The sequence below is a fragment of the Panicum virgatum genome, chromosome 3N, assembly GCF_016808335.1.
Source record: "Panicum virgatum strain AP13 chromosome 3N, P.virgatum_v5, whole genome shotgun sequence".
NCBI lineage: Eukaryota > Viridiplantae > Streptophyta > Magnoliopsida > Poales > Poaceae > Panicum > Panicum virgatum.
In genome coordinates, this window is record NC_053147.1 from 273,516 (window position 1) to 297,410 (window position 23,895).

At 48.1% G+C, this 23,895-nt stretch overlaps 2 protein-coding genes across 3 annotated transcripts; both read left to right on the plus strand.

Annotated features, from left to right (window-relative positions):
- The first annotated feature begins 4,928 nt into the window (after window positions 1–4,928).
- LOC120666579 (RING-H2 finger protein ATL72-like) lies at window positions 4,929–5,240 on the plus strand. Its single transcript, XM_039946454.1, has one exon. The coding sequence runs from the start codon at window positions 4,929–4,931 to the stop codon at window positions 5,238–5,240; it is 312 nt and encodes a 103-aa protein (XP_039802388.1).
- Window positions 5,241–8,295: 3,055 nt separating this feature from the next.
- Window positions 8,296–11,131, plus strand: LOC120663394. Of its 2 annotated transcripts, XR_005670498.1 has the most exons (3): window positions 8,296–8,471; window positions 9,166–10,834; window positions 10,925–11,131. XR_005670498.1 is itself a non-coding variant. In XM_039942199.1 (2 exons), exons 1-2 carry the CDS (start codon window positions 8,377–8,379, stop codon window positions 10,451–10,453), a joined length of 1,383 nt encoding a protein of 460 aa, XP_039798133.1. In that variant the 5' UTR covers window positions 8,296–8,376; the 3' UTR covers window positions 10,454–10,897. The 2 variants fall into 2 exon arrangements, 1 of the variants encoding a protein (XP_039798133.1); XM_039942199.1 differs by lacking the exon at window positions 10,925–11,131 and having other exon boundaries at window positions 9,166–10,897.
- The last annotated feature ends 12,764 nt before the right edge of the window (window positions 11,132–23,895 follow it).

The window sequence follows — 23,895 nt, forward strand, 5'->3', positions numbered from 1 at the left end:
ATACGGTGGGGGGAGTTGCAGATGCGGTGCGTACTTTGGAGTAGATCTAGCTCGTCTACCGCTTCTCGTTTGTCGTTGTGAGGTGGGTGCACCATGATATTGATCCTGTGTGTCATGGGTGAAATTTGTCTCCCTAGTAAACTGAAGGGGTGACACCTGACCACTACTCCCTCCAGCACCACCACTCCCTCTAACCCAACCACTACCTCCAGCATCACCATCATCACTCCCTCCAGTGTCGTCCTCCTCATCATCGTCGCCGTCGAAGCCGCGGCCTCCATCATCACCGCTAGGCTCAGGTGTTATATCGTCGCTCCTAAATTCTTCCTCTTCACGATCTAGGAACATGTAATTTGTACCAAACTTTGTTGCATTCCACTTCACCAATTCACCCTCAATAGCTTTTTTCATCATATGGTGCAAAGAGTTGGAGTTGTATAACCAACTGCAGATCCTCTTTGCACTCTCAATACATGCTTTGTGATCTGGCCACTCTCCAATGTCCTTGAGCATAAGATTAATACATGCTTTGTGATGTCACTATTTGGACAACATTCTCGGCGCTAACATCTTTGATGATTTTTTCGATGAGCTGCATTTATGTAAAAATCCATTAGCATGCTCCAAGTAATGGAATACAAAAATCGACCTTGCACAACTTTGACATACCTTGACAATAAAATTAGCATCCTGTGAGTGACCAGTTACATCAAATGACTTCCAAAAGTACATTGTACTTTGACAATATTTTTTTGACTAATTAAATGGAGGCTATTTTCATGGAGTGATACCATTCTAGGCCATGGAGAACCTCTAGTTTTTTATAGAATTTTTTCCTTCACTTTTATAATTTTTTTTTAAAATTTTGAATTTTGGACCGATTTCTTTTGAAAACTCAACTGAAAACCGATTTCAGTCTGTGTCGGTAACGGTAAAAATCACTGATAATCGTGAATATCGACCGATTTTTAAAACCCTGCATTGACACGTGCGGTGCGGCACCAACTGTTTCAGCATACCAGCCGGGCACTGTACTGAGGGCCTGTTTGGCAGGGCTCCGGCTCCTGCAAAAACGGCTCCGGCTCCTCTAGTGGAGCGGCTTCTCTGGTGGAGCTGGAGCCGTTTTGCAAAACGTTTGGCAAAACAGCTTCACCTGTTAGGTTGAGGTTGTAAAATGTCTAAATTACCTTTCTCTATATTTTTCTTTTACCTCTTTCTTTTTTTCCTACCCTTTTCTTTTTCTTTCCCTTTCCTTTTTTCTTCTCTCTTCTTATCCATTCGCCTTCCCCCTCCCCTATCCCCGTCACCTTCCTCGCTCGCCAACGCCGCCACCATCCGCCCCCGCATCAAGCTTCGCCCGCCGCCGCCCGGCCACGGCGCGTCCACGACCCTCCCCCTTGAAGCCGGCATCGCGAGCGCCGCCGCGAGCTCCTGGCCCTCCGCCGCCGGCCGCCTCAGGGCCTCCGCCGCCGCGAGCTCCCGGCCCTCCGCCGCCGCGAGCTCCCGGCCCTCCGCCGCCGGCCGCCTCAGGGCCTCCGCCGCCGTGAGCTCCCTCCTCCCCGCTGGCCGCTCGCCGTGAAGTGGGCCACTCGCCGTGGTGCGGTGCGCCGCTGCCTACCACATCGTTCAGTGCACAGCAGGCGAAGGAGGGGCAATGTTGGACGGAGGGGGCAGAGCCGCTTGGAGCCACAAAAACGTATTTCCGCCTCCCGTATGGAAGCCGCAACTGGCTCCAACGCCGGCTTCACATCTGGAGCTGCAACAAAAACACCCGTTTGGCAGGGCTCCGGCCGGAGCCGCTCGTGAAGCCGCTCGCGGAGCCCTGCCAAACAGGACCTGAAGCAAGCGCTTGGGCATCACCATGCGCATGCTCAAAGACAATAATAACCCCACCGCCGCCGCTGTCGATGTATCCTTGGCGCTGCTGCTCGTCACGCCAGCGTCCGCGGCGGCGGCGGCCGGTGCCGGCGGTGTCCTGCAGCCGCCACCCGCTGGCGGGAGCGACGCTAGCTTCGACGCCGACATGGTCATCATCCTCGCCGCGATGCTCTGTGTCCTCGTCTGCGCCATCGGCCTCGACTTGCTCATCCGCTGCTTCCGGCTCCACTGCGGCCGCACCCTGTAGGGTCGAGATGGCGGACTAGAGGGGGGTGAATAGTCCTTTCTAAAACTAATTGCGCCGGCTAACCGAAACTTATGCGGAATTGAAACTATTCGCTTAGCCAAGACTTCACCCCTCTAACTAGAACTCTAAGGCACCTCCAAAAGGATCCTACACAAAGCAAATGGAGTGCCAAGCTAGTAAGAGCTCTCCTAACAATTCTAATGCCAAGTCATACAAGCCTAAGCACTAGTACTTCACAAACCGGGGAGCTCCTACACAATTCTAATTTGCAAAAGCACAAGGCCAAACCTAGGCTCACTAGATGCTCAAGGACAAGGATACACAATCCAAATCCAAGAGCTCAACTTGGTTAGCTACACAATCTAAGCAAGAGCAACTAATTAAGCTACACAAGTTAACTAGTTACACTAGGATCTCTACTTCTAGCTACACAAGCAAGAAGATGATTAGCAAGCTACACAAGCTAACTAATCACTAGAGAGCAACTACACAAGCACAAGATATATATGAATGTAAATACAATGCTTGTGATTTGGAGAATGCAAACCACCGAGAAGAGTAGACAAAGTTGACACGGTGATTTTTATCCCGAGGTTCACTTGGTTGCCACCAAGCTAATCCCCGTTGAGACAAGCTCCAAGGTTGCCGCCGATCCTCTTGCTAGTGGTGACTCTCAAGTCACACTCTCCCACGTGGAGTGCTCACACCGAGCTCTAGCACATGATCCGGCCGAACCACTTGTTGCTCTTCACGTCTCGCTCAACTAGAGTTGCTCTTCGCGGCTCCCGCGGGGTGAGCACAATACCCCTCACAATCTCTTCTCCGGAGCACCGCACAATCTTCTTGCGGGCTTCAACGGAGCCTCTTGCCACCAAGCCGTCTAGGAGGTGGCAACCTCCAAGAGTAACAAGCACACCGGCTTGCAACACGATCACCTAGTGCCACTCGATGCAATCTCTCAAAGCAATTGCACTAGAATCGCTCTCTCACTCGATCGGATGATTTCTATCAAGTTAGAGTGAGTAGAGGGCTCTCAAGCACTCTCACACATGGACACCAAGTCCCCAAGGTGCTCTACTTCTCAAATGGCCGGCCACACCCTCTATTTATAGAGGGAGGCCCCAAACTAGCCGTTACACTCAAATCCCGTGAAAACTGAGTTTTCGCGGACTGTCCGCCTCACAAAAACCGGACCGTCCGCCATTTAAAACCAACGGCTAGAACTGCAATGATTATGTGTCAGAGTCGACCGTTAGAGCCCCGGGCGGACTGTCCGCGCCCATGGGGCGGACTGTCCGCGGTTCAAAACTTCGAACCAACCGATTTGCAAACGTCTCTGACTAAATCTGGAAGTTACCGGCGGACTGTCCGCTCCCCAGGGGCGAACTGTCCGCAGTTCAAAAGGTGAGCACACATAGAACCCGCAGTGTTTCTGTCCCAGAATTTTCAGTAGGAGGCGGACCGTCCGCCCCCAAGGACCGGACGGTCCGCAGTTCATTTTGGACACCCAAGACAGAACAACCAAGTTTCTGCGCCCGTTTCAGCTTTTAAAGGCGGACCGTCCGCCCCCATGGACCGGACGGTCCACAGTTCATTTTGGACCACCAACAGAGCCAAAAACGGTTCTGTTCGAGCTCAAACGAGATAACGGCGGACCGTCCGCCCCTCAAGGGCGGACCGTCCGCAGGTCTAGGGCGGACCGTCCGCAGGTCTATTTCCAGCAGAAATGTACCTCGGTAAAACGGCCATAACTCTTAGCTCCGATGTCCAAATTAGGTGATCTTGGACTCTATGGAAAGCTAATTCAGAGGGCTACACAACCCAACTGAATTCTTGATCCAAAACACAATGGATCAAAGCAGTATTCTACTCCAAGAGACAACCTAATTTCCGGAGAAGGCCAAAAGACCTTTCTTGCTTCCCAAAGTTGATCAACATCAACTCCAACTCTTTTTCCTTTGCAAATGTGCCAACACCACCACGTGAACATCACCACGTGCATGTGTGTTAGCATTTCACAATCATTTTCAAAGGATTTTCACTTGATCTCACCACGCCACTCGATCCTAGCAACAACGCAATGTTAGATCGCTCAAGTGGCACTAGATGACCGATATGCAAACAAGTTTGCCCCTCTTGATAATACAGCCATCTATCCTAAATCCGGTCATGCACTTCTCTACACAACCTTTGACCGGTGAAATAAAATGCCCTACAAGTCATATCTTTGCCTTGCGCATTCCATTTCATCTTCCCAAATATTGATGCCACACAAGCACCAAACTCCATCAAGCCTTTTGATCATCTTCATGAGTCAACACTTGGCTTGATCTTTCTTAAATGATATGATCCACTCCATATCATCACATGACCTCTTTGGTCCATCGATCTTGACCTTGCTCGCTCTTCACCGTTGCCTCGGTCCATCGGCGCCAAATCTTGCCCAAGCTTCACCGCCTCGCGGTCCCTCGCTTCAAAGCCTTGACTTGCCCTTCTCCATTGCAACCGGTCCATCAAGCCAAGCCTTGTCTTGATCTTCTCCACTTTGGTCACATAACTCCATGTCATGTCTCATATGCAATGAGCTCCTCGATCACACTATATGAGCATAGCATCAACCCTTAGCCATTTCTCCTCCATGGCACATGTTGCTCATACTAGTGTCTTTGTGTGGACTAATCTCTTGTGTATCTCAACATAAACACTTATTAGTCCACCTAAGTTGTCACTCAATTACCAAAACCAAACAAGGGCTTTCACACCCGCACGCCGACACGTGGCAGCATGGCACGCCGCTGCCACCATGGCTGCGCCTGCGGATGCCCGGCCGATGAAGGAGAGGAAGCTGATGAGGAGTATACCGGTGGTGGTGTATGAGGCCAAAGCCGGCGTCTCGGCCGCTGAGGAATGCGTCATCTGTCTCGGCGAGTTGGACGACGGCGAGAAGGTGCGCGTGCTCACGCGGTGTTACCCCGGCTTCCATGTCGAGTGCATCGACATGTGGCTGGACACGAACCCTTCTTGCCCGACATGCTGGAACTCGCTCCTGGAGGAGGATGGTACCCGCGAGGCAACGCCGCCAACGACGGCATCAGGGGAAGAAGGGACGCCGTAGTGCCGCGGGGATAGGTCGTTTGTTATTGGCTTGCATGCAATTTCTTGTATAGTAAGGGGGTGACAGTGTGAAAAATATGAACTTTTTTCCTAAGAAAAAGTCTAGTTCACACACTTAAACTATCACAAAAGTCCGATTTTCAAACTTCAACTATAAAATCGGACAACAGAGGTTATCCAACTGTTAAAACCGAACAGATTTGACCTTATAGTGGTTTCAAAGATGGGTTTTCATTTTTTTCTAAATTAAAATATTCAAATTTAAACTAAAAATTCATAAATAAATCATTTTTAATTAGAAAAATATGTAACAAGTATCAATTTTTTTCTAAAAAATGTAACCTATATATTGACACTCTACTTCTCAGTTATTCAGATCCATTTTTTTCATCTTCCTAGTATTATTTGTTTGCTTGTAGTTATACCAATTGTTTTTATATTCCTAAAAGACTCGATCAGCTGGTTATGGCAACGGGCATTTGGATGTGGCAGTGTTGTGTTCAGGTGGATGTGTGTGGCAGTGTTTTCTTTACTGAACACGTTAAACCTAGTTAGACACTTTTGTGCGGATGAGGTTTGTTTTTATTATTTTTAGTTAGATTTGAAAAGTTGGATATTTCTTTGTATTTTTAGATCCGTAGGCCGTTATTCAAATCAGTTTGTATTCTTTTGCAGGATCTAAAAATTCAAATTATTTTTTGTGAAATTCGTAATATTTTGGACTAAGTCAAAGGTACCTTTAATTTATTTGTTGTATTTTCTGCAAGGTGTAATTCTTTTTGACTCAGATCAAATTAGTGAAGAATTTGTAGTGTAAGACAAAAGTATGTGTGAAGTCAAATGTAGCGGCAAGTTCTTACCGTCCTTGTTATATTTGCATTGTTACCCATTTACCTCAAGTCACTTTTTTGTTGTAGCAATTTGTTTATTTCCTTTTGGCTAAATTTTTAGAAATGTGCTCCAAGTGACGGGCTAGTATCCTACACAATACTAACTCCAAACTCTCAACTAATGGCACAAATAAACGATGCATAGCACTGTACTTTATAAAAATAAAATTTCTAAACGATGTGTTCGGTATGACAAACAAAAAAAGTTATGCCAAATGAGTTATGCATATGGAAATTCGAACCTTATGAAGTGTTTACGATTAGTTATAGATTGGAGCTGTTAGAAATATAGGCAGTTTCGGACATATTTTAATTTCAAAATTAACAATGTACATGACTATAGTGAGTGAATCTAAGCAGGTTCAAGTGTTCAAGATTAACACAAAATAGAACAAAATGAAATATATGAGTTTCAGATTGTACCCCAAGACGGGACCAGTGCCGGAGGCACCGGTTATGTCGTTACCAGCTGGAATGGAACTCATTCTATTCGACTGGCCTTGCTTGATGTAGCCGAATGACATCGATGCAGGAAGATGTTCGCAGTGCAGTCCCACGAACGATCACTAAGAAGTAGACAAAGTAGCCGTTCAGGTCGCCGGGATGTAGAGGACGTAGTCTTTCACGCCGCCAGGAAGTAAACGAAGTAGTCGTTCAGGGAGCGAGCAGTCGCGTCAAGACACTCCCCAAAACCTGATTGTCCACTATCACGTGCAGGACCTTCAGCGAGCAGAGGTTCCGGAGGCCTGCTTTGTGTTTGTGTGGATGAGTGGAGGAGGGGCTAGTTTGTGTTGTGTGGATGAGTGGAGGAGGGGTTGGTTTATATAGGCGTAGAGGTGCCTCAGATTCAACGAACCTAGATGCTACGTTTATTGTCTCTGAATTATTACATTCAACAACAAAACGTTTATCACGTCGCACCGCACATCACGTCACGTCCGGCCACGCACACGCACCGCCCCCATCCGGCCGCGCCATGCCACACCCTCGGCCCGGTAAGGCAAGCGAGCGCGCGCTGTGGTTCACCGACCTCCTCTTACCGGTTTTACAAGTGGTGTACACAAGGTCCACCCTTTAAGTCGGTTGAGATCCTCCTCAAATCCCGATACGGAATTAAACAATTGATTTCCTAGCATTTAATAGTGGGCTTTGAATTTTTTTAATTGCATTGAAGAAAATAAATGGGACAAGCCCATAATTCCAATAGAGCTACAAATATATTCTAAACGTTGGCTGCAAAGAGTAAAAAAGAGGTAATAAATAATCAATGAAGGATCAAAACTAAAAACAATACTTTAACTCAGTATCAATGCATAGTTTCATGATACACTTACCTTGGCTGAGAACCAAGTAATTGTACCAGATGGATTTCATGGTGATGAAGCTCTACTCATATCATATGAAATTTCATCCTTATCTCTCCTTACCATGTCAACAAAATTGATAATATTTAATGTCATAAAATCCTCCACGAAACTTTAAGGTTGGCCTAAGAGAGAAACCAAGAAAATTATTAATTATTTAGTGTGCTGCCATCTACTAGGCCATGAGGTAAAGCTCTATTGTTTCTGTTGATTTTCCGTCGATTTTTTTTTCTCGAGTTGTCGTAGAGTCATTCCCTTAGAAATAACAGAGAGATGAGATGCAGTGAGATGGAAGGCCCAACTGCGCGACGAACTTACCGGGCCGGGCCGAGCCGTGACCACACGCCCCGTCTCTGGTCCGTTTCTTCTGTTTACCTGCCTGCAGCGGGGGCTCAGGGGGCTCGGAGCCCCCTAAAACGCCCCCCACCGGGCTTTGCCGAGCGAGCGCTCCAACAGCTCCCCTACGGCTCGAGAGATGAATCTCCCTTTATATATGGAGAGAGATCACATCTCCTTCTATACTCTAATTACATTATTTTTTATGATATTAATCTCGTTTGAGTTTCATAACATGATGATAATACGTATTATGACAGTACAAATACTGTATGATTTTTTCTAAATTCAAAAATGATAAATAAATAGTTAGTTAATGAGTGATAGTGTACAGAGAGAATAGATATGGGGGAATGGTTGGAGAGAAGGAGTTATAGAGGAGGAATTTTTTGGAGGAATATAGTAAAATATAGTAAATAGTACGTTTGGAGAGTTGGATTGGGAGAATGGTCGGAGAAAGCCCACATCGACCTCCTCTGACACCGACAGCATTGAGGGCGAGGCGACGCGGCGGGGCAAGGCCACTGCTAGTGGTTGCCGCGCCCCCATGGCCGGAAGCCGCCGCCGCGGCGTCCGAAGAGCGGGGTCGCAGCAGCAGGGCAACCAATCCTCGCCGCTGCCAGGCGCCACCCTCAACACCAGGTCTGCACCATCACAAACCCTAACCTCCATCGTCTCTCTTCTTTTCCCCGCTTATTTGTTTCATTGTTTATGGGCGGATGGGTGCGGATCCAAGCTAGCTACAATCAGGAGAGAATTGACACGCTCCTCCTGCGCATCAATTAATCTCTAGTCTTGCACTCTTGCTTTAGTTAATTAGTACCACTGAAATGCCTAGTATTTTCAATCCGTGGACTGCTAGGAACTTTTAGCATATCAGATTTAATGAATTACTAGTGCTGATATATTCTAACATCTCGACCAACTGATACTGCCAGTGATATTTAGGCTACTTTGGCCAATTGCTAGCGCTAGTTAGTGCACTGGGCTCCTTTATATTTATATCATTGAGCTTTTTATCTCAATCGATATTTATGTTATGGATACTTTTACTCTACAAAGCAGCCCCTCTTCCATGATTGAAAATGTATAATTGTACATGCTGTTGGCACACAAAAACAAGTCTAATTATTCTATTGTGGAAAAAAAATCAAGCTGTAGGTGGTTCTGATGTAGCTTGTTCTGATTGAAGTTTACCATGTCCAAATAGACTACCTTGGCTTTTGTTCAATTAAAGGCTACTGCATTTCCTACAGTGTACTAACTCATACAGTATAATTCTATTATGTTTCAGTTCTTTATTCTGATCGATTGTTCTTGAATTTCTATGTGGCAGCGAAGTTACCATTGTGGAGAGCCCCTCAAAGAACACCTGCCATGCCTCAGGCTCGACCTCCTTGACTCCATCTGGAACTCATGTCTGTGCAGATCTCCTGGATAGCCTGCTTCACGAAGTCATTGTTCTCATTAACTCATTCCGTGACTTCCTTGCTTTTATTGGCACCTGCCGCTCTTGGCGCACTGCAGTCTCTTCCTTCCCCTCTGTGTATACCTTCAGCTTCCCGCCTCTCCATTTCGAACCAGATGGTCCTTATTTTTGTCCACATAGCAAAGGTATCAAGCCCCTCCTTTCATCTGATTGCAAATGGAAGCTCAGTGATCCTAGCAAGGAAAACTTATCCCTTCTCTGTGCATTGCCTCAAAGTACTCCAAATACAATGTACTATTTGGGTTGCTCATATGGGTATCTTATCTTCACCTATGAGGAGGACTGCCTCCTTGTTAATGCCTACACTGGTACCAAGGTGAAGACCCCAAAACTCCCATGCAACAATTACCTTGGTTGGTTTTCTGGCATAGGCGTCCTTACGGCTCCATTCAGCTCACTCGACTCTCGCGTCCTCCTTTTCTCGAAGGCTTCAATGTTTGAGTGGCAGGTTGGAACAAAATCCTGGTCAGTTCATCCTCTTGCTCTTGATCATGAACGCATCCATCAGATTGTGTTCTTCAAAGGTCATATCCTTGTCATAGATGCTCTTATGAGACTTCACACTGTGCAACTGACACCTCAGTTCAGCATGCAAGAAGTAGCAATTATGTGGCAGGCCCTGCAGACCTTGCCTGTTAACCCATGGTTGGTGGCCTGTGGTGACATGCTTCTCATGGTTGACTTCACGTTTGTCTCACTTGCCTCTGACGAGCTTAGTAACTATTCTAGAACCTTTGAGGAGGTTGAGTTTTCTAGAATCTTTGAGGTCTTTCGCCTTGACTTCTCGGTCAAACCAGCTAAGTGGGTGAAGATGGAAAAGTTGGAAAATCAAGCTCTGTTTGTTAGCCTTGATAAGAGGAATCCTGCATTTTGTTGCATGAACCCTGAAAGATGGGGAGGAAAGAGTAACTGCATTTATGTTGCTAGACTATTTGAGGATCTTGATGAAACTTGGACAGCTGTGGAGCTTGGTCAGTCAGTGCCGAACCACAACACAGTTCACAGCATGATGTATGGCGGTGCTCGTCCTCGTTATTATATTAGTTATATATTAGTGATTATATTGCAGAAGGAAATTATCAAGGATAAAGAAGCTAGGTTAAACATGCATGGCAACACTCAATGGCTTTGCTAATTAACTACGTAATTAGTTAAATAAGTAATTAAGCCGTGCTCGTCGTTGTTATTGCTTCATCTGCAGGATCGGGTGCTGCTCCATGGCTGGGCGATGATGAGAGTACCTGTTGAGGCTCGGCTTTGACGACGCTTGTTGGTGTCGCTGGAGCAATAAGAGAAGGTTGCTGCTTCATGACGGAGAGGGCGACGTTGAGTGCCCGCAGCGCCTCGCTGAGGAGGCTCTGGGCCAGCAGCTGGGTGGAGGAGTAGGAGGGGCTGCTGGATCTTGATGCGCTCGTACACCTGCGCCACCACCTCCACCGCGTGCTCACGATCCGCCACACAACAATAATCCTCCATTGTGCTAGCTCTGGGTATATCTAGCTGTGTGTTTGTGGTAGTAAGTGATCGATACCAAGCTCGACGCCCTGAGTGCAGTGCTTATATATGCGGAATGGTCTAACTTTCAGTGTTGACCAGTAGAGACCAGACGAGAGCTACCAAAGCGCGTGGAATTCGACAGGACACAGGTACGGTGGTGCACAAGCAGCTGCAGGTCCATGCATGAGCAGGTGAGCTAGCTCACTATATACAAGTTAACTGATGAAGGTGTGGGCCCTAATAACGAACCCAATGCAAGTTAATTACTAGGAAGATGCTTGGAATATAATGAAGCTCGGAACCTGCTTTTTCTTTATTTCTTCCTTTCCGATCCTACGTTAGTTATATTGTGACAGGCACTTCCATAAAGAAAATATTGTTAAAGGCACATACAAACTAATAAGGTCTAAAGTCTCCCTCGACAGAGTTGACGACGCGTATTAGCAGTCAATGCAAGGAGAGGAGAAAACAAAATGTCTGAACCACAGAAACGAACCAGTACTGTTACAACTAAGACCCGCATGCCCAAGCCCAAGCCAACCCAACCCCCTGCGCATGCATGCAGACAAGCTGCAGGGAGTCAGAGTCAGACGAACAACTGCTGGTGCAGTATACGCTCCCTAATCTCTATCATCAACAATATACTAGATACCAACAATATACATGGTCAGGGTTTTTTTTTTGAAGAAATATATGGTCAGGTTTCAGATCATTTTAAGCACATGTAATAAGCCGGCCGCTAGCTAGCTAGCTACTCCCTCCATTCTCTATTGATAATCCTATTTCACCTTGACACATGGCTTAATTGGTTGGCTACCAAAACTGTGGCATACCAAAATTTGGACATTGCCAATTCTTGGGCCATCACTTGGTTTGGTGCCAAAAGATGGCCACATCTCACATTTATTCTACCAAAATGGTGGCAACATTTTTTGCCTAGATTTTGGCTTGCCAAAACTGTGGCATGCCAATTTTTTGGCAGCAAACCAATCAAGCCCACAATGACCAAGAAAAAGCAGCCTTGCTTATCATCTAATTAATGTAACACAAGAATTTTTTGCTAGTCTTCCAATGTATTTGCTAGAAACTCCTCGTTACTGGTGCTATTTATTGCCATGGTCCTTATCAATAACAAATAGGACTATCATTTGTGAATATTTGAGTTTTGGAAATACAACTATCAAAGGAGAATGGAGGGAGTAGTTATTAGCTCGGGCTAATTAATACAACTTGCCGTTAACAAACTTGCATTGCATCAACGGTCGATGTGCCCCTGATATTAATTAATATATATAGTTCATGCACAAGCTAAAGTATTAATATAAGCAAACACGTGTTGTACGTTTTGTACCATGCGGCTTAGTATAAGAATACATATATATACACATCGTGGCTGACCACAACAGCAGCAGGTTGCAGGGAATAATTAGTTTAGAAAACAAGTGGCTAGCGATTATAATAATGACGATTATTGGAACGTGCAGTGCCTGTACCAATCACGTACCGTACTTTATTTAGTCTATCAACTCCATACATCATCTTTGTACTAGATTGTTTGCAAGCAGCCAATTCTGGCTGGTATTCTGCCACGTGCGTGTCAATACACTGTTGCTCCTTCCCACATGGCAATTGGAGCCTCAAAAATATATATCAACTTATTTTTTTGGCTAAGTCTATCCTCCACCCTACGACTATATCGTCATCACAATAATCCTCGGTATCTTACACCTTGAATTGTTCCGAAACCAGATAGATTACATCCTTTATTTGCCCACTGGAAGTCTGTTTTAATCCAACATTAATTGGGCACATGTGGTAGCTGCTACTTTTACCACGTGGTTCACAAACAATACCCGACCACCTTTCAAATCTGAGCCAGCAAATTCTTAATATTGATGAAGTCACCACAAACACCTCTCATACAATGGCGGAGAGCTTGGTAGGGTAAGGTATGATAGCCGCCGTACCTCAAATTTTGTTGGGAATCCATACTATGCATTAATCCTATTAAGCATCAACACTAGTTCTAATAGCCTTTTGCTTCACCACGGGAGGTTTCAGCAGGTACTGCTCAAACATTATTGGTCTCGAAGTTGCATCCCCCCGTCGCTCCTGCGTGAGCGACACGGGCGGAACACCAAACCACCGCCGCCGCCGCCGCCCCTTCCACCCTCTCCCCACCGCCGCGCCGCCACCGGAGCCGGCCGCCGGAAGCCCGCGCGGCTCGCGAGGATGGCGGCGGTGGGGCTGTCTTCTCCTTCCATCCTCTCCCGACGGGCGCGGCCGCTGCGAGAGGAGGGAGCCGTCTCACCTCGGGGCCGGCGGCGCCGGCGTCGGCGAGGCCGGATCCGAGGCTCCCGCGGCCGGATCCGGTGGCCTCGATGGTGGATCTACTACCGGTGAGGGGATCGGGTGCGCGTGGGCGGCGGGAGCCATGGGCTCGCGGCAGCACAGGCGCGCACGCGCGGCGCTGGTGGCGGCGGGGCCTGCGCGTGGGCGGCGGAAGGCGTGGGCTCGCAGTGGCGCCGGCTTGGCCGCTCGCTCCCCGGGCACCAGTGGCCGCGCGCGGAGGTGGATGTCATCTTGAGGGCTAGCGCGGTGGCACTCGGCGGTGGGCGGCGAAGTGGGTGCTGCGTGGCAGGAGGTGGCTATGCACCAGCGCCGACCGCGAGCAGGAGGAGCTACGGTGCACGGGGCCGCCCGTGCACAAGAGGAGCTGCGGTTAGCCGTGCACCGGATCTACCTGCGGGGGCCACGCACTGGCGTCAAGGAGGCGGCCGGATTCGGGTCGGAGCGGCTGTGCGTCGGCGGGTCTGTGGCCTCGGCGGCATGGCCGCGCGCCCAGGGATGTGCGGCAGTTTGGTGGCTGTGGCTTGGGCACTGTGGCGGCGCTGCATTCGGGAGGGCCTCCATGGCTGCGGCTTTGGAACGCCGGGCTGAGTGCATGCTGTGGATAGGATTCTCTGGGTGAAAGCCTTGCCGGCATTCCTGCTGGCGGCGATGGCGACGACGTCTGAGGGCGTCGTTCTCCCTGTTGGGGGCGCCATCTAGGAGCCTCATCCCCGTTGCGTGGGTTCTCTGGGTAAAAACCCTGTCCACCTAGGACGAGCGATGGCGGTGCCTTCAGCGTCGTCACCTCCTTGGAGGCGTCGTTTTCAGAGACCCATCTCGGCCTGTGGCAATGTCGGGTCGTCGTGGCTATGGGTGGCTTCTGCCGGTGGCACGGTAAAGCGGCGGATGCAGATGGTTGGCTCGAAGGGGGTTGCAGTGCCTTCGTGGCGGTGGCCAAATTTATGCCGGCGGGTAGGGGGCTTTGCACAGGTGTCGGCTCTTGTTGCTTGCAGCGGACCACGACGGCTGGCGTTGCTTGGCAATTGCCAGTGCGGTGTGGGACTGCGTCGGAGGACGGCGCTCGCAGCATCGACACCGTGGGAAGACTTGGTTTGCAGCGGACTACGGTGAGTTGCTCTGCATCGCTCAGCGACTCCGGTGCGATACATCGTCGAAAGAAGGCGTGAACGACAACTTGTTTTGCTGGCATGATGGCGGCGACTGTATGCGCGGGTGGTGCAACGTGATGCTGTCCTCCGGAGGGCGCGGCTCGTCTGTTTCTGTTGGGGTTCTTGGGAACAGGGCAACACTATTTTTCATCCTGGCATCGATTTTGTAGACGGATTTGTGACTCGGAGTGCTGAGGCGGGCGTGGCGAGGCCCCCGCGTGAGGTGAGGCGACGAGTGAGGTGGAGTCCAACGGCGGATGTGGCGGGGGCCCCGCGCGTTGTGTGTCGTGGTGACGACTGCGAGACAGCCTGTGTTTGGTCCTAATCCGGTGGATTCACCCTGTTGGTTGGTGTGTGGTGTTGCAGCGGCACTACGGCGGTGGGTCTCGCATAGCGGTGGCCTTCTTTGGTGCGGTGTGGTCTGTTTTTCTTGATTCCCTTTCAGTGCGGGATTGTACTCGACGGTGGCTACTAGAGGCGGAGAAGGTTGTCAGCCGCGGCCCCAGAGGTGTGATCTCGTCCGTGTCGACGTCCCAATCCGACCGGGCATGCGTCTCTTGCAGACGTGTTGTGTGACTTGTGTCGATGTCCCAATCCAACCAGCTAGAGTTTTTTTGAGTGAAGTTGTGTTCGGCGAGTGTTGATGACCCAATCCAACCCACCGGCGTTGTGATTGTGTGTTTTTTTCCTCTTTTCCTGGTTATGGTCTCCCAGGGCTATATCCTTGTATTTTTTTGCTATATCAATAGAAATACACTCGTCGAGTGTGTTCATTCAAAAAAAATAGCCTTTTGCTTCGTCAGCCCAATTCGGACATATCTAAATAATTTCAATCCGTCCTCCGCCACTGACCCCATATGCTATTTGTTACACCCGCACATTATAACAATAATCCTCCATCTTCTTAACTGCTATCTTCTCTTCTCTCTACCAAATTCTTCCGGTGTTTAATCCAATTGGGAAAAGGCAATCATCTATCTCAAAAATGAAATAAAATTCAACCCATTCGGAACAAGATGTAGGGTAAGAGAGGATGTGTTGACACCAAATTTTGACATATGTCAGGATTAAGTGTTGCAAAGGAGAAAAGGTTCTGCTTGGGCAGGAATGGTGGATTTGGCAGGGCAGTGGTACATCGCCAATGGGAGATCCTGTTGATCGGAGAAGGGTAGAGTTGACCAGATCTTTTGGCTTCGGTTTGACAAGGAATATTTTGTTTAGGAGTAGTTTTTATCTTTTAAGTTAGAATCATGTTTGACGTGATCGGCTAGAACTTTTTTAGTGTGGTGTATAAATATGAGCCCCCGGTCATTGTAGAAGATTGATACACATCCAACAAACACAACTCTACTTTTCCTGCAATTTACTTTTCTGTCGGCGGCTTCGCTATATTCTTTTTCGCGAGGTCTTTCAAGCCGATCAAGGACGCCTCACATTCGAGCGACTTGGTTTGCTAGTAAGTTTTCGTCTACCGAGTAAATCTAAGTTTTAGCTTCCGGCGTATCGCTGCGGCTTCGTTCAGATCTATTCAAAAGTTATCGAATTTAGCTAAGCTTTGATCTCTGGCGCATCGTTGTTTTCTCGTTTAGATCTACTCACAATTTATTCAGCTTAGTAATCTGTTTAATCGGCTGTAAGCTCCCTAGCTACCACGATAAATCTCGTAAAGCTGATTGGAGTGGTTATAAGCTTAGGTTTGTTCAAATCCATACATTCGTCGGTTTGTGCACTGTCTTTCAGCACGTGTCCATTTTAGATCTAACCGTCTATTGCATACCGGCATCTGTCAGACCCGGGACAGCGGGACTGCTCACATGCATAGAATGTTCTAGAGTAAGGGATAGCTCATGGATGTACCTTACCTCTTTTGTAATTACCCGAATAGGCGTAGTACTAGCTGCAGTACAAGGAAACTATCCGATCGTGTAGTAGAAGGACTCCAACTGTACTCAGCTAGGACTTTCCATGTAACCCTGTCCCCCCGGATATATAAGGGCGGGCAGGGACCCCCTTGAAACACATCTACGCCTAAGGCAATACAAACCACCACACAGGACGTAGGGTATTACGCAACTCGCGGCCCGAACCTGTCTAAATCTTTGTGTTCCTTGCAAACCCTACTGATAAGGGTATCCCTGAGCAGGCTTGGCGGTAAACACCGACAGCTGGCGTGCCAGGTAGGGGACTCGGCGAGTTCATCGGCGAGTTCGATGGCCACTTTCGCTTTCAGCACCATGACGCCTCCCAGAGGTGCCACCTTCATCTTCAGTTCGTGGGTCTGCGTCGCCAATGGTTCAGGCGGCTTCGATAGCCACTTAACCAACTCTCCCACGCCGAAGAGCTCCACATCGGAAGACTCCAACAAGCTCGCCAGATCTCATGATCGCGGCGTTATGTTGCTTCCCGACCTTGCCAAGAAGATCAAGCCGAAACTCGAAAACAACTCGAGTTCTACTCGGACTCAGATTGATCTCAAACCGAAATCCACTCGGATTGGGACTCTTATCGCGCAACCCATCTTTGGTTTGCGCAATTCATTGTCTGTTTACAAACAGATGATTAGATCCTCCTATGAAAATAGCTTTGATCGTCTACTTCACATCGAAAACCAATCAGCCACCGCTAGCTGGGAGGCACCCGTTTTTGATGTTTTCCCAGATTCAGTCGAGTCACCTCAAGACAGCCTGGATTTCGTCACCAATGCGCTGGCTAAGATGCAACTCAAATCTTGCCGAGGTCATACCCTCGCAGAACTACTCGACAACCTGCGAGAAGTCGCCAGCATTGATGATCTCCTGTTTCAACACGGCACTCCCCTCGAAACCGAGAGGGAAACTGGCTCCGGTGGAACTGTCCTAGCTGATTATGAATCAGACCTGGAAAGCTTCTATCACGAGCATTTGGTTTCGGTAATCATCCAGCCCGGAGGTGCTCCAAGCCACCATGATCCAAACGAAGCCTTGGATCAGATCTCAGCAGACAACCTGACCCAAGACGCTCCAGCTGATGAAGATGAAGTCACTCGTATAGCCCGCAGGGAAAGGAATCAACGCAAAGAAATGCGCAGGACTCATGTGGCCGAATGTTCTCATCTCCCGCCACGCAACCTCAACAACGAATTCAACAATGCTGCGGATCCCATCTTCAGAACACCAATCGCCGCAATGACAGAAGCAACCCTGCGACTCATGACGATGCCCCAGAATCCTGAGTTGGAACGAGTCATAAATCTCACCAAAAATGCTGTTGAACAACTCGAGAGACAGAACCCCCTGTCCTCGCTTCACGGTACGCGATCAAGGGATACCACAACAGCAATGCCTCAAGCAAGCCGTACCCCCGAAGGCCACCAGCGTCAACAGCAGAACCGAAGAAACCAAGAGGATCAGGAAGCTGTGAGTAGTCATCGCCCTAGAGGTGGCCAACCACAAGCAAATCAAGCTCCTGGCCCTCAGCCAAACCGCAACAACAACAACCGTGGGAACAACAGGGAAGAGGTAGCCGATTCCATTGTGGACGCACGGGACATCATCAACGCAAGACGCAGAGCGCAACCTGCGGACAACTCCGACCGCTTCCAAGCCCTGAGCAAGGCTTTCGACAACATCGAGTACCCGAAGGATTTCAATCCTACGAACATCCAAAAGTATGATGGTAAGCAAGACCCTGCTTAATGGTTACGTTTATACTCGACCGCTATTAGTGTTGCAGGGGGAGACACCAACACCAAGGTCCTCTACCTCCCGATGGCCCTAGAACCAGCACCCGTCACGTGGCTCGAAAGCTTGGCGCGCGAGTCAATCCACTCGTGGGAGGATCTCAAGAAGGCATTCATCGACAACTTCCAAGGGTCGCTACATCGAGTAGCTACTCGTCACGCCCTATCCATGATCAAGCAGGAGTAAGGCGAGTCAATCAGATCCTACGTCAAGCGCTTCTTCGACACAAGAGCCACCATCCCCAACATCGCCGACGACGACATCATCGACTATTTCCAGAGCGGCATCACCGTCCAGTCACTATACCACGACTTTGGGCGTAATAGGTCCAAAACGGTGGTAGATCTACATGACATGATGCAGCGCTGGGCAGATGAAGAGGAGCAATAATGCAATCGCTTTCCCCGCCGCAACAATGACAACAACGGGAAGCGCCACAACGACCGTGGAGGGCCCAGTAACCAGCGAGATCCTACGCGTAAGCGTAAGCCTGACGACACTATTGGCACCATGGATCGCACACTGCGTGGTAAGAAGGGTGACAAACCGCAGGACCAGTTCGACAAGATACTTCACAACAAAAGATGTCCGATCCATCCCAAGAGCAACCACTCGATGTGGGAGTGCACGATCCTGCACAAATCCTTCCAGTCGGCATGTGCAACTGCTCTAAAGAAAGAACAAGACAAAGATGATGAAGACGACAAGAAAGACAGTGATGGTTTCCAACAGCAGCAAAACGTCTTCAACGTCATATTTGGAGGAGATTCTAGCTTCTCCAAGCGAGCTCAGAAGCTCCTACTCAGAGAGATCCTCTCAGTCGAACCAGCAATTCAGAGGCCACTCAAATATAGCAAGGTCCCCATTACCTTCTCCAGGGAGGATCAGTGGACCAGCTTCTCTGAACCTGGAAAGTTCCCGCTAGTACTCGATCCAGTCGTTTAGGGCTCCAAGGTTACTCGAGTACTCATCGACAGCGGAAGTGGGCTCAACCTGATCTTTGCAAGCACACTGGTAAAGATGGGTCTCAATTATATGAGTCTGCTTACTCCAAGCAAGGCTCCGTTCTACGGCATCGTCCCCGGAAATTTCTCTACTCCAATTGGCCCGGTTACCCTCCCAGTCACATTTGGTACAGAACAGAACTTCCGGATAGAGTACATCAAATTCGAAGTAGCCGACTTCGAGTCCTCTTATCATGCTATCTTGTGAAGACCTGCACTAGCCAAGTTCACGGCAGTGCCGCACTATGTCTACCTGCTCCTCAAGATGCCAGGCAACACATGAGTCCTTTCACTATGGGGAGACCTCCTCAAGTCCTTCGAGTGCGACAAGGAAGCAATAGATCATGCTTCTACTATCCGGGTTCCTAGCTCTGTCAGCGAAATACTCGCTGCAGCTAAAGAACTCTCACTCAAGGAGTCGATGCCTTCCAAGAAGCAAAGCCAATCATCGGTTAAACCAACCAATGGTGTGGGCACCAAGACTATCCAGCTACAAGAGGGAGACGACTCCAAAACAGCATCATCGGAGCAGGACTATGTGACAAATAGGAACTCGAGCTCGTCAACTTCCTTAGGGCCAACTGAGACGTATTCGCGTGGAAACCAGCAGATATGCCAGGGGTGCCCAAGGAGTTGATCGAGCATGCCTTGAAGGTCGACCCTAAAGCAACACCAAAAAAGCAACGGTTACGGCGGTTCTCAACGAACAAGCGAGAAGCCATCAAGAAAGAGCTGGCAAAACTACTCGCAGCTGGGTTCATCAAGGAAGTCTACCACCCTGATTGGTTGGCCAACCCTGTGCTCGTCCAGAAGAAGAAGAACAACGAATGGAGGATGTGCGTCGACTACACTGATCTAAACAAGCATTGCCCGAAGGATCCTTTCGGGCTACCACGCATTGATCAAGTAATCGACTCGACAGCAGGATGTGTTCTGTTATCCTTCCTCGACTGCTACTCAGGGTATCATCAGATCGCTCTAAAAGAAGAAGACCAAATCAAGACGGCCTTCATCACCGCTTACGGGGCATACGCCTACAAGACCATGTCCTTCGGGTTGAAGAACGCTGGCGCTACTTACCAGCGTGCGATACAGCTGTGCTTCTCCGACAAGCTACTTCGCAATGTTGATGCCAATGTTGACGACATCGTTGTCAAAACGAAGACCCATGATCAATTCATCACTGACCTGAAAGAGACCTTCAACAGCCTCCGAAAATTCCGCTGGAAGCTCAACCCAACCAAGTGTGTCTTTGGAGTACTCTCTGGAAAACTACTCGGATTCATCGTCAGCAACCGAGGAATTGAAGCTAACCCAGAGAAGATCAATGCAATCATGGCCATGGACACCCCAACTACCATCAAGAACGTCCAGAAGCTTATAGGCTGCATGCAGCCTTAAATCGATTCTTGTCCAGGCTTGGCGAATGGGGATTACCCTTCTTCAAACTCCTAAAGCGACAAGATAAATTTGAGTGGACTACAGAAGCCGCGGAAGCAATCGAGAATCTCAAGCATCATCTCCAGTCACCGCCGATTCTAACAGCCCCACTACCGGTGAGGAATTACTCCTCTACATCGCTGCGACTACCCATGTAGTCAGTACGGCGATAGTAGTCGAATGCCCGGAGGAAGGCCACGCTTACGGTGTCCAGAGACCAGTCTACTTCATCAGCGAAGTACTCTCTGAATCAAAGGTTAGATATCCATCAATTCAGAAACTTCTGTATGGAATTCTTATCACCTCCAGGAAGCTCCGACATTACTTCGACGAATACAAGATCTCAGTCATAACTGACTTCCCATTGAGGGATATACTCCACAATCGGGATGCCACTGGACGAATCTCAAAGTGGGCAGATGAACTGGGAGATTTGGAAATCAACTTCAAGCCAAGAACAGCAATCAAGTCAAAGGCACTAGTCGACTTCTTGGCCGAATGGCAGGAAAATCAAATTCCAGCACCCCTGAGCATTCCAGAGCATTGGGTGATGTACTTCGATGGCTCACTCAAGATCGATGGAGACAGCGCAGGAGTTTTGTTCATCTCCCCCAAGGGAGAACAATTGAAGTATGTATTCCAAATCTTGTTCAAGGTCTCCAACAATGAAGCTGAATACGAGGCATTGCTACACGGCCTCCGACTAGCAGTATCTCTCGGCATCAAGCGACTGCTTGTCTACGGCGATTCTCTACTCGTCGTTCAACAAGTCAATAAAGAATGAGACGTCAACAAGGATACAATGGACGCATATGTTGTAGAAATCAGAACCTATACAAGCGCTCTACTTCAGGCATCCTCATGAAGTGTGTTACCCTTGAAGAAGGTAAAGACATCCTCCGAGAAATACACGAAGGAGTTTGCGGCAACCACGCTGCATCAAGGACACTAGTCGGCAAGGCGTATAGGTCAGGATTCTTCTGGCCAACAGCTGTCTCGGACACAAAAGACCTGGTCAGATGGTGTCCTAGCTGCCAATTCTTTGGCAAGAAGACTCACATCCCAGCACACAACTTGATAACAGTCCCTCCATCATGGTCGTTCGCCTGTTGGAGTTTGGACATGATCGGACCATTAACCGTCGCTCCAGGAGGATTCAATCATGTGCTGGTAGCAGTCGACAAGTTCACCAAGTGGATCGAGTACAAGCCCATTGTCAAGATTTCATCAGATAGAGCAGTGGATTTCATCTCCGACATTATCCATCGGTTTGGTTTTCCTCACACCATTATTACAGATCTTGGCTCCAACTTCACGTCACAATCTTTTTGAGATTTCTGTGACAACTCCTGCATTGAGGTCAAATATGCTTCAGTAGCTCATCCTCGGGCAAATGGACAAGTTGAGCGCATCAATGGTTTAGTACTCGACGGCTTGAAGAAAAGACTCTACGGCGCCAACACCAAGAAAGGCGTCAAGTGGATTCAAGAACTACCTCATGTAGTATGGGGGCTGCGAACCCAGCCAAGTAAAGCAACTGGACAATCTCCTTTCTTCCTAACCTATGGGTCAGAGGCTATACTACCCGCTGATATCATGTGAAGATCCCCAAGAGTAGAAGCCTATCAAGAAGGAGAAGCAGATGAAGCTCGACAATTGGAGTTAGATTCAGTCGAAGAGGCCAGAGTCAATGCCTTAACTCAATCGTTTAGATATCTTCAAGGAGTCAGACGCTATCATGATCACAACGTCCAGCAAAGATCCTTCAACATTGGAGATCTAGTACTTCAACGGATTCAGGATGAGACAGGATTGCACAAGTTAAACTCCATATGGGAAGGTCCCTTCATCGTAACTAAGGTTACAAGACCAGGTTCATATAGAATCACTGATGCAGATGGCAATGAGGTACCGAATTCCTAGAACATCGAGCCCTGCACAAGTTTTATCCCTGATCCAAGTAGCTTAGTGGTGTCAGTTGATTTCTTTAATAAAGTGAGGATTCTTATTGGATATCGACTACATTAAAGGCAATTTTACGGCATCACCAGTTCAGGATAAGCTTACACAGTTTTCCATCAGAACAACTACACAAGCCGCATCCTTTCCCTTAAAGGGCACAACCTACTCGCCTAGCTCGAGAAGGTGAATGGATACCTTTACTAGTTGTCCATCTTGGGTAACTCGACGGAGTTCATCCTAACAGGTCAACTATGAGGAACTCTAGCATTGCTGTAAATGTAAAACTACTCGCTCGCCCGAGTATGTTATGAATACTACTGCATTTTGTCCATCTTGGGCAACCCGACGGGGTTCACCCTAATATGTCAATCTTAGTAGTTACTCCAGTCTACAAGTTAGACACCTTACTCTCCTCGCTCGAGTAAGTTTTGAATATCCCTTCGACATTTACATCTTGGGCAACCCGACGGGGTTTGTACCTAACAGTTCTGTCTTACGGATTACTCCAGTCCTTAGTTAAAGGACACCTTACTCGCTCTGCTCGAGTAATTTTTGGATATCCCTTCGACATTTACATCTTGGGCAACCCGACGGGGTTCATACCTAACAGTTCTGTCTTATGGATTACTCCAGTCCTTGGTTAGGACATACTACTCGCTTGCTCGAGTAGTTTATGGATATCTTTACAAGTTTTTTCTATTTGGATAGTCCGACGGGATTCATCCCAACTGATTAACTTTAAGGATTACTCCATGCGGGTATTCTACTCGACTTATCGACTAGTTCATACTTATCCGACAGTATCAGATTATGCTTCTGAAGACACACCAACAGGATACAAGCTATGAACAACGACAAGAGCTCACTGAAGATTAAAAGAGTTGTTACGAGCAGTCTACTTTGCCATGTTCTTCAGAATTTCCTCCGCATCACTTATGATTCCTTACAATATTCTCGGAATTTTTCATCAGAGCAACTAGGAGCTATTCCTTTAGCTATCGGAACTAAATTAAACTGAGGCAAGTATGACTTGACAACTCCTATCATGTGGGTTAGATAATTCTTGGAAGTAGCCGTCATAACATCAAAAAAAATTTGGAGAGCTTCTTCCAAACGCTCCACCAAGGACTTGCTACTTGACGACTCTTCTTCAGTATCAACCACATACACAAGAACTTGAGCTGCTGCTATTAGTCGAGTATGGTCTTCCGGAGAACCTGATGGGAAGATATCTCAGATATTGATATGACAAAGCAAAATCAGAACAAAAGATCGAGTGCTTACAGGCTTGGGCAGTCTGCAATTGCTTCTGAATTTTGAAATTTTCTTCTTGAAGCTTTGATCTTTTTCCCTCGAGGTTCTTAATCTGGCGCTTCATGTCACAAATCTCCAGATGATGCTACTGACTTGCTTCATAAAGTTTGTTCCGAGCAGCAAGGGCTTCATCCAGTTGTT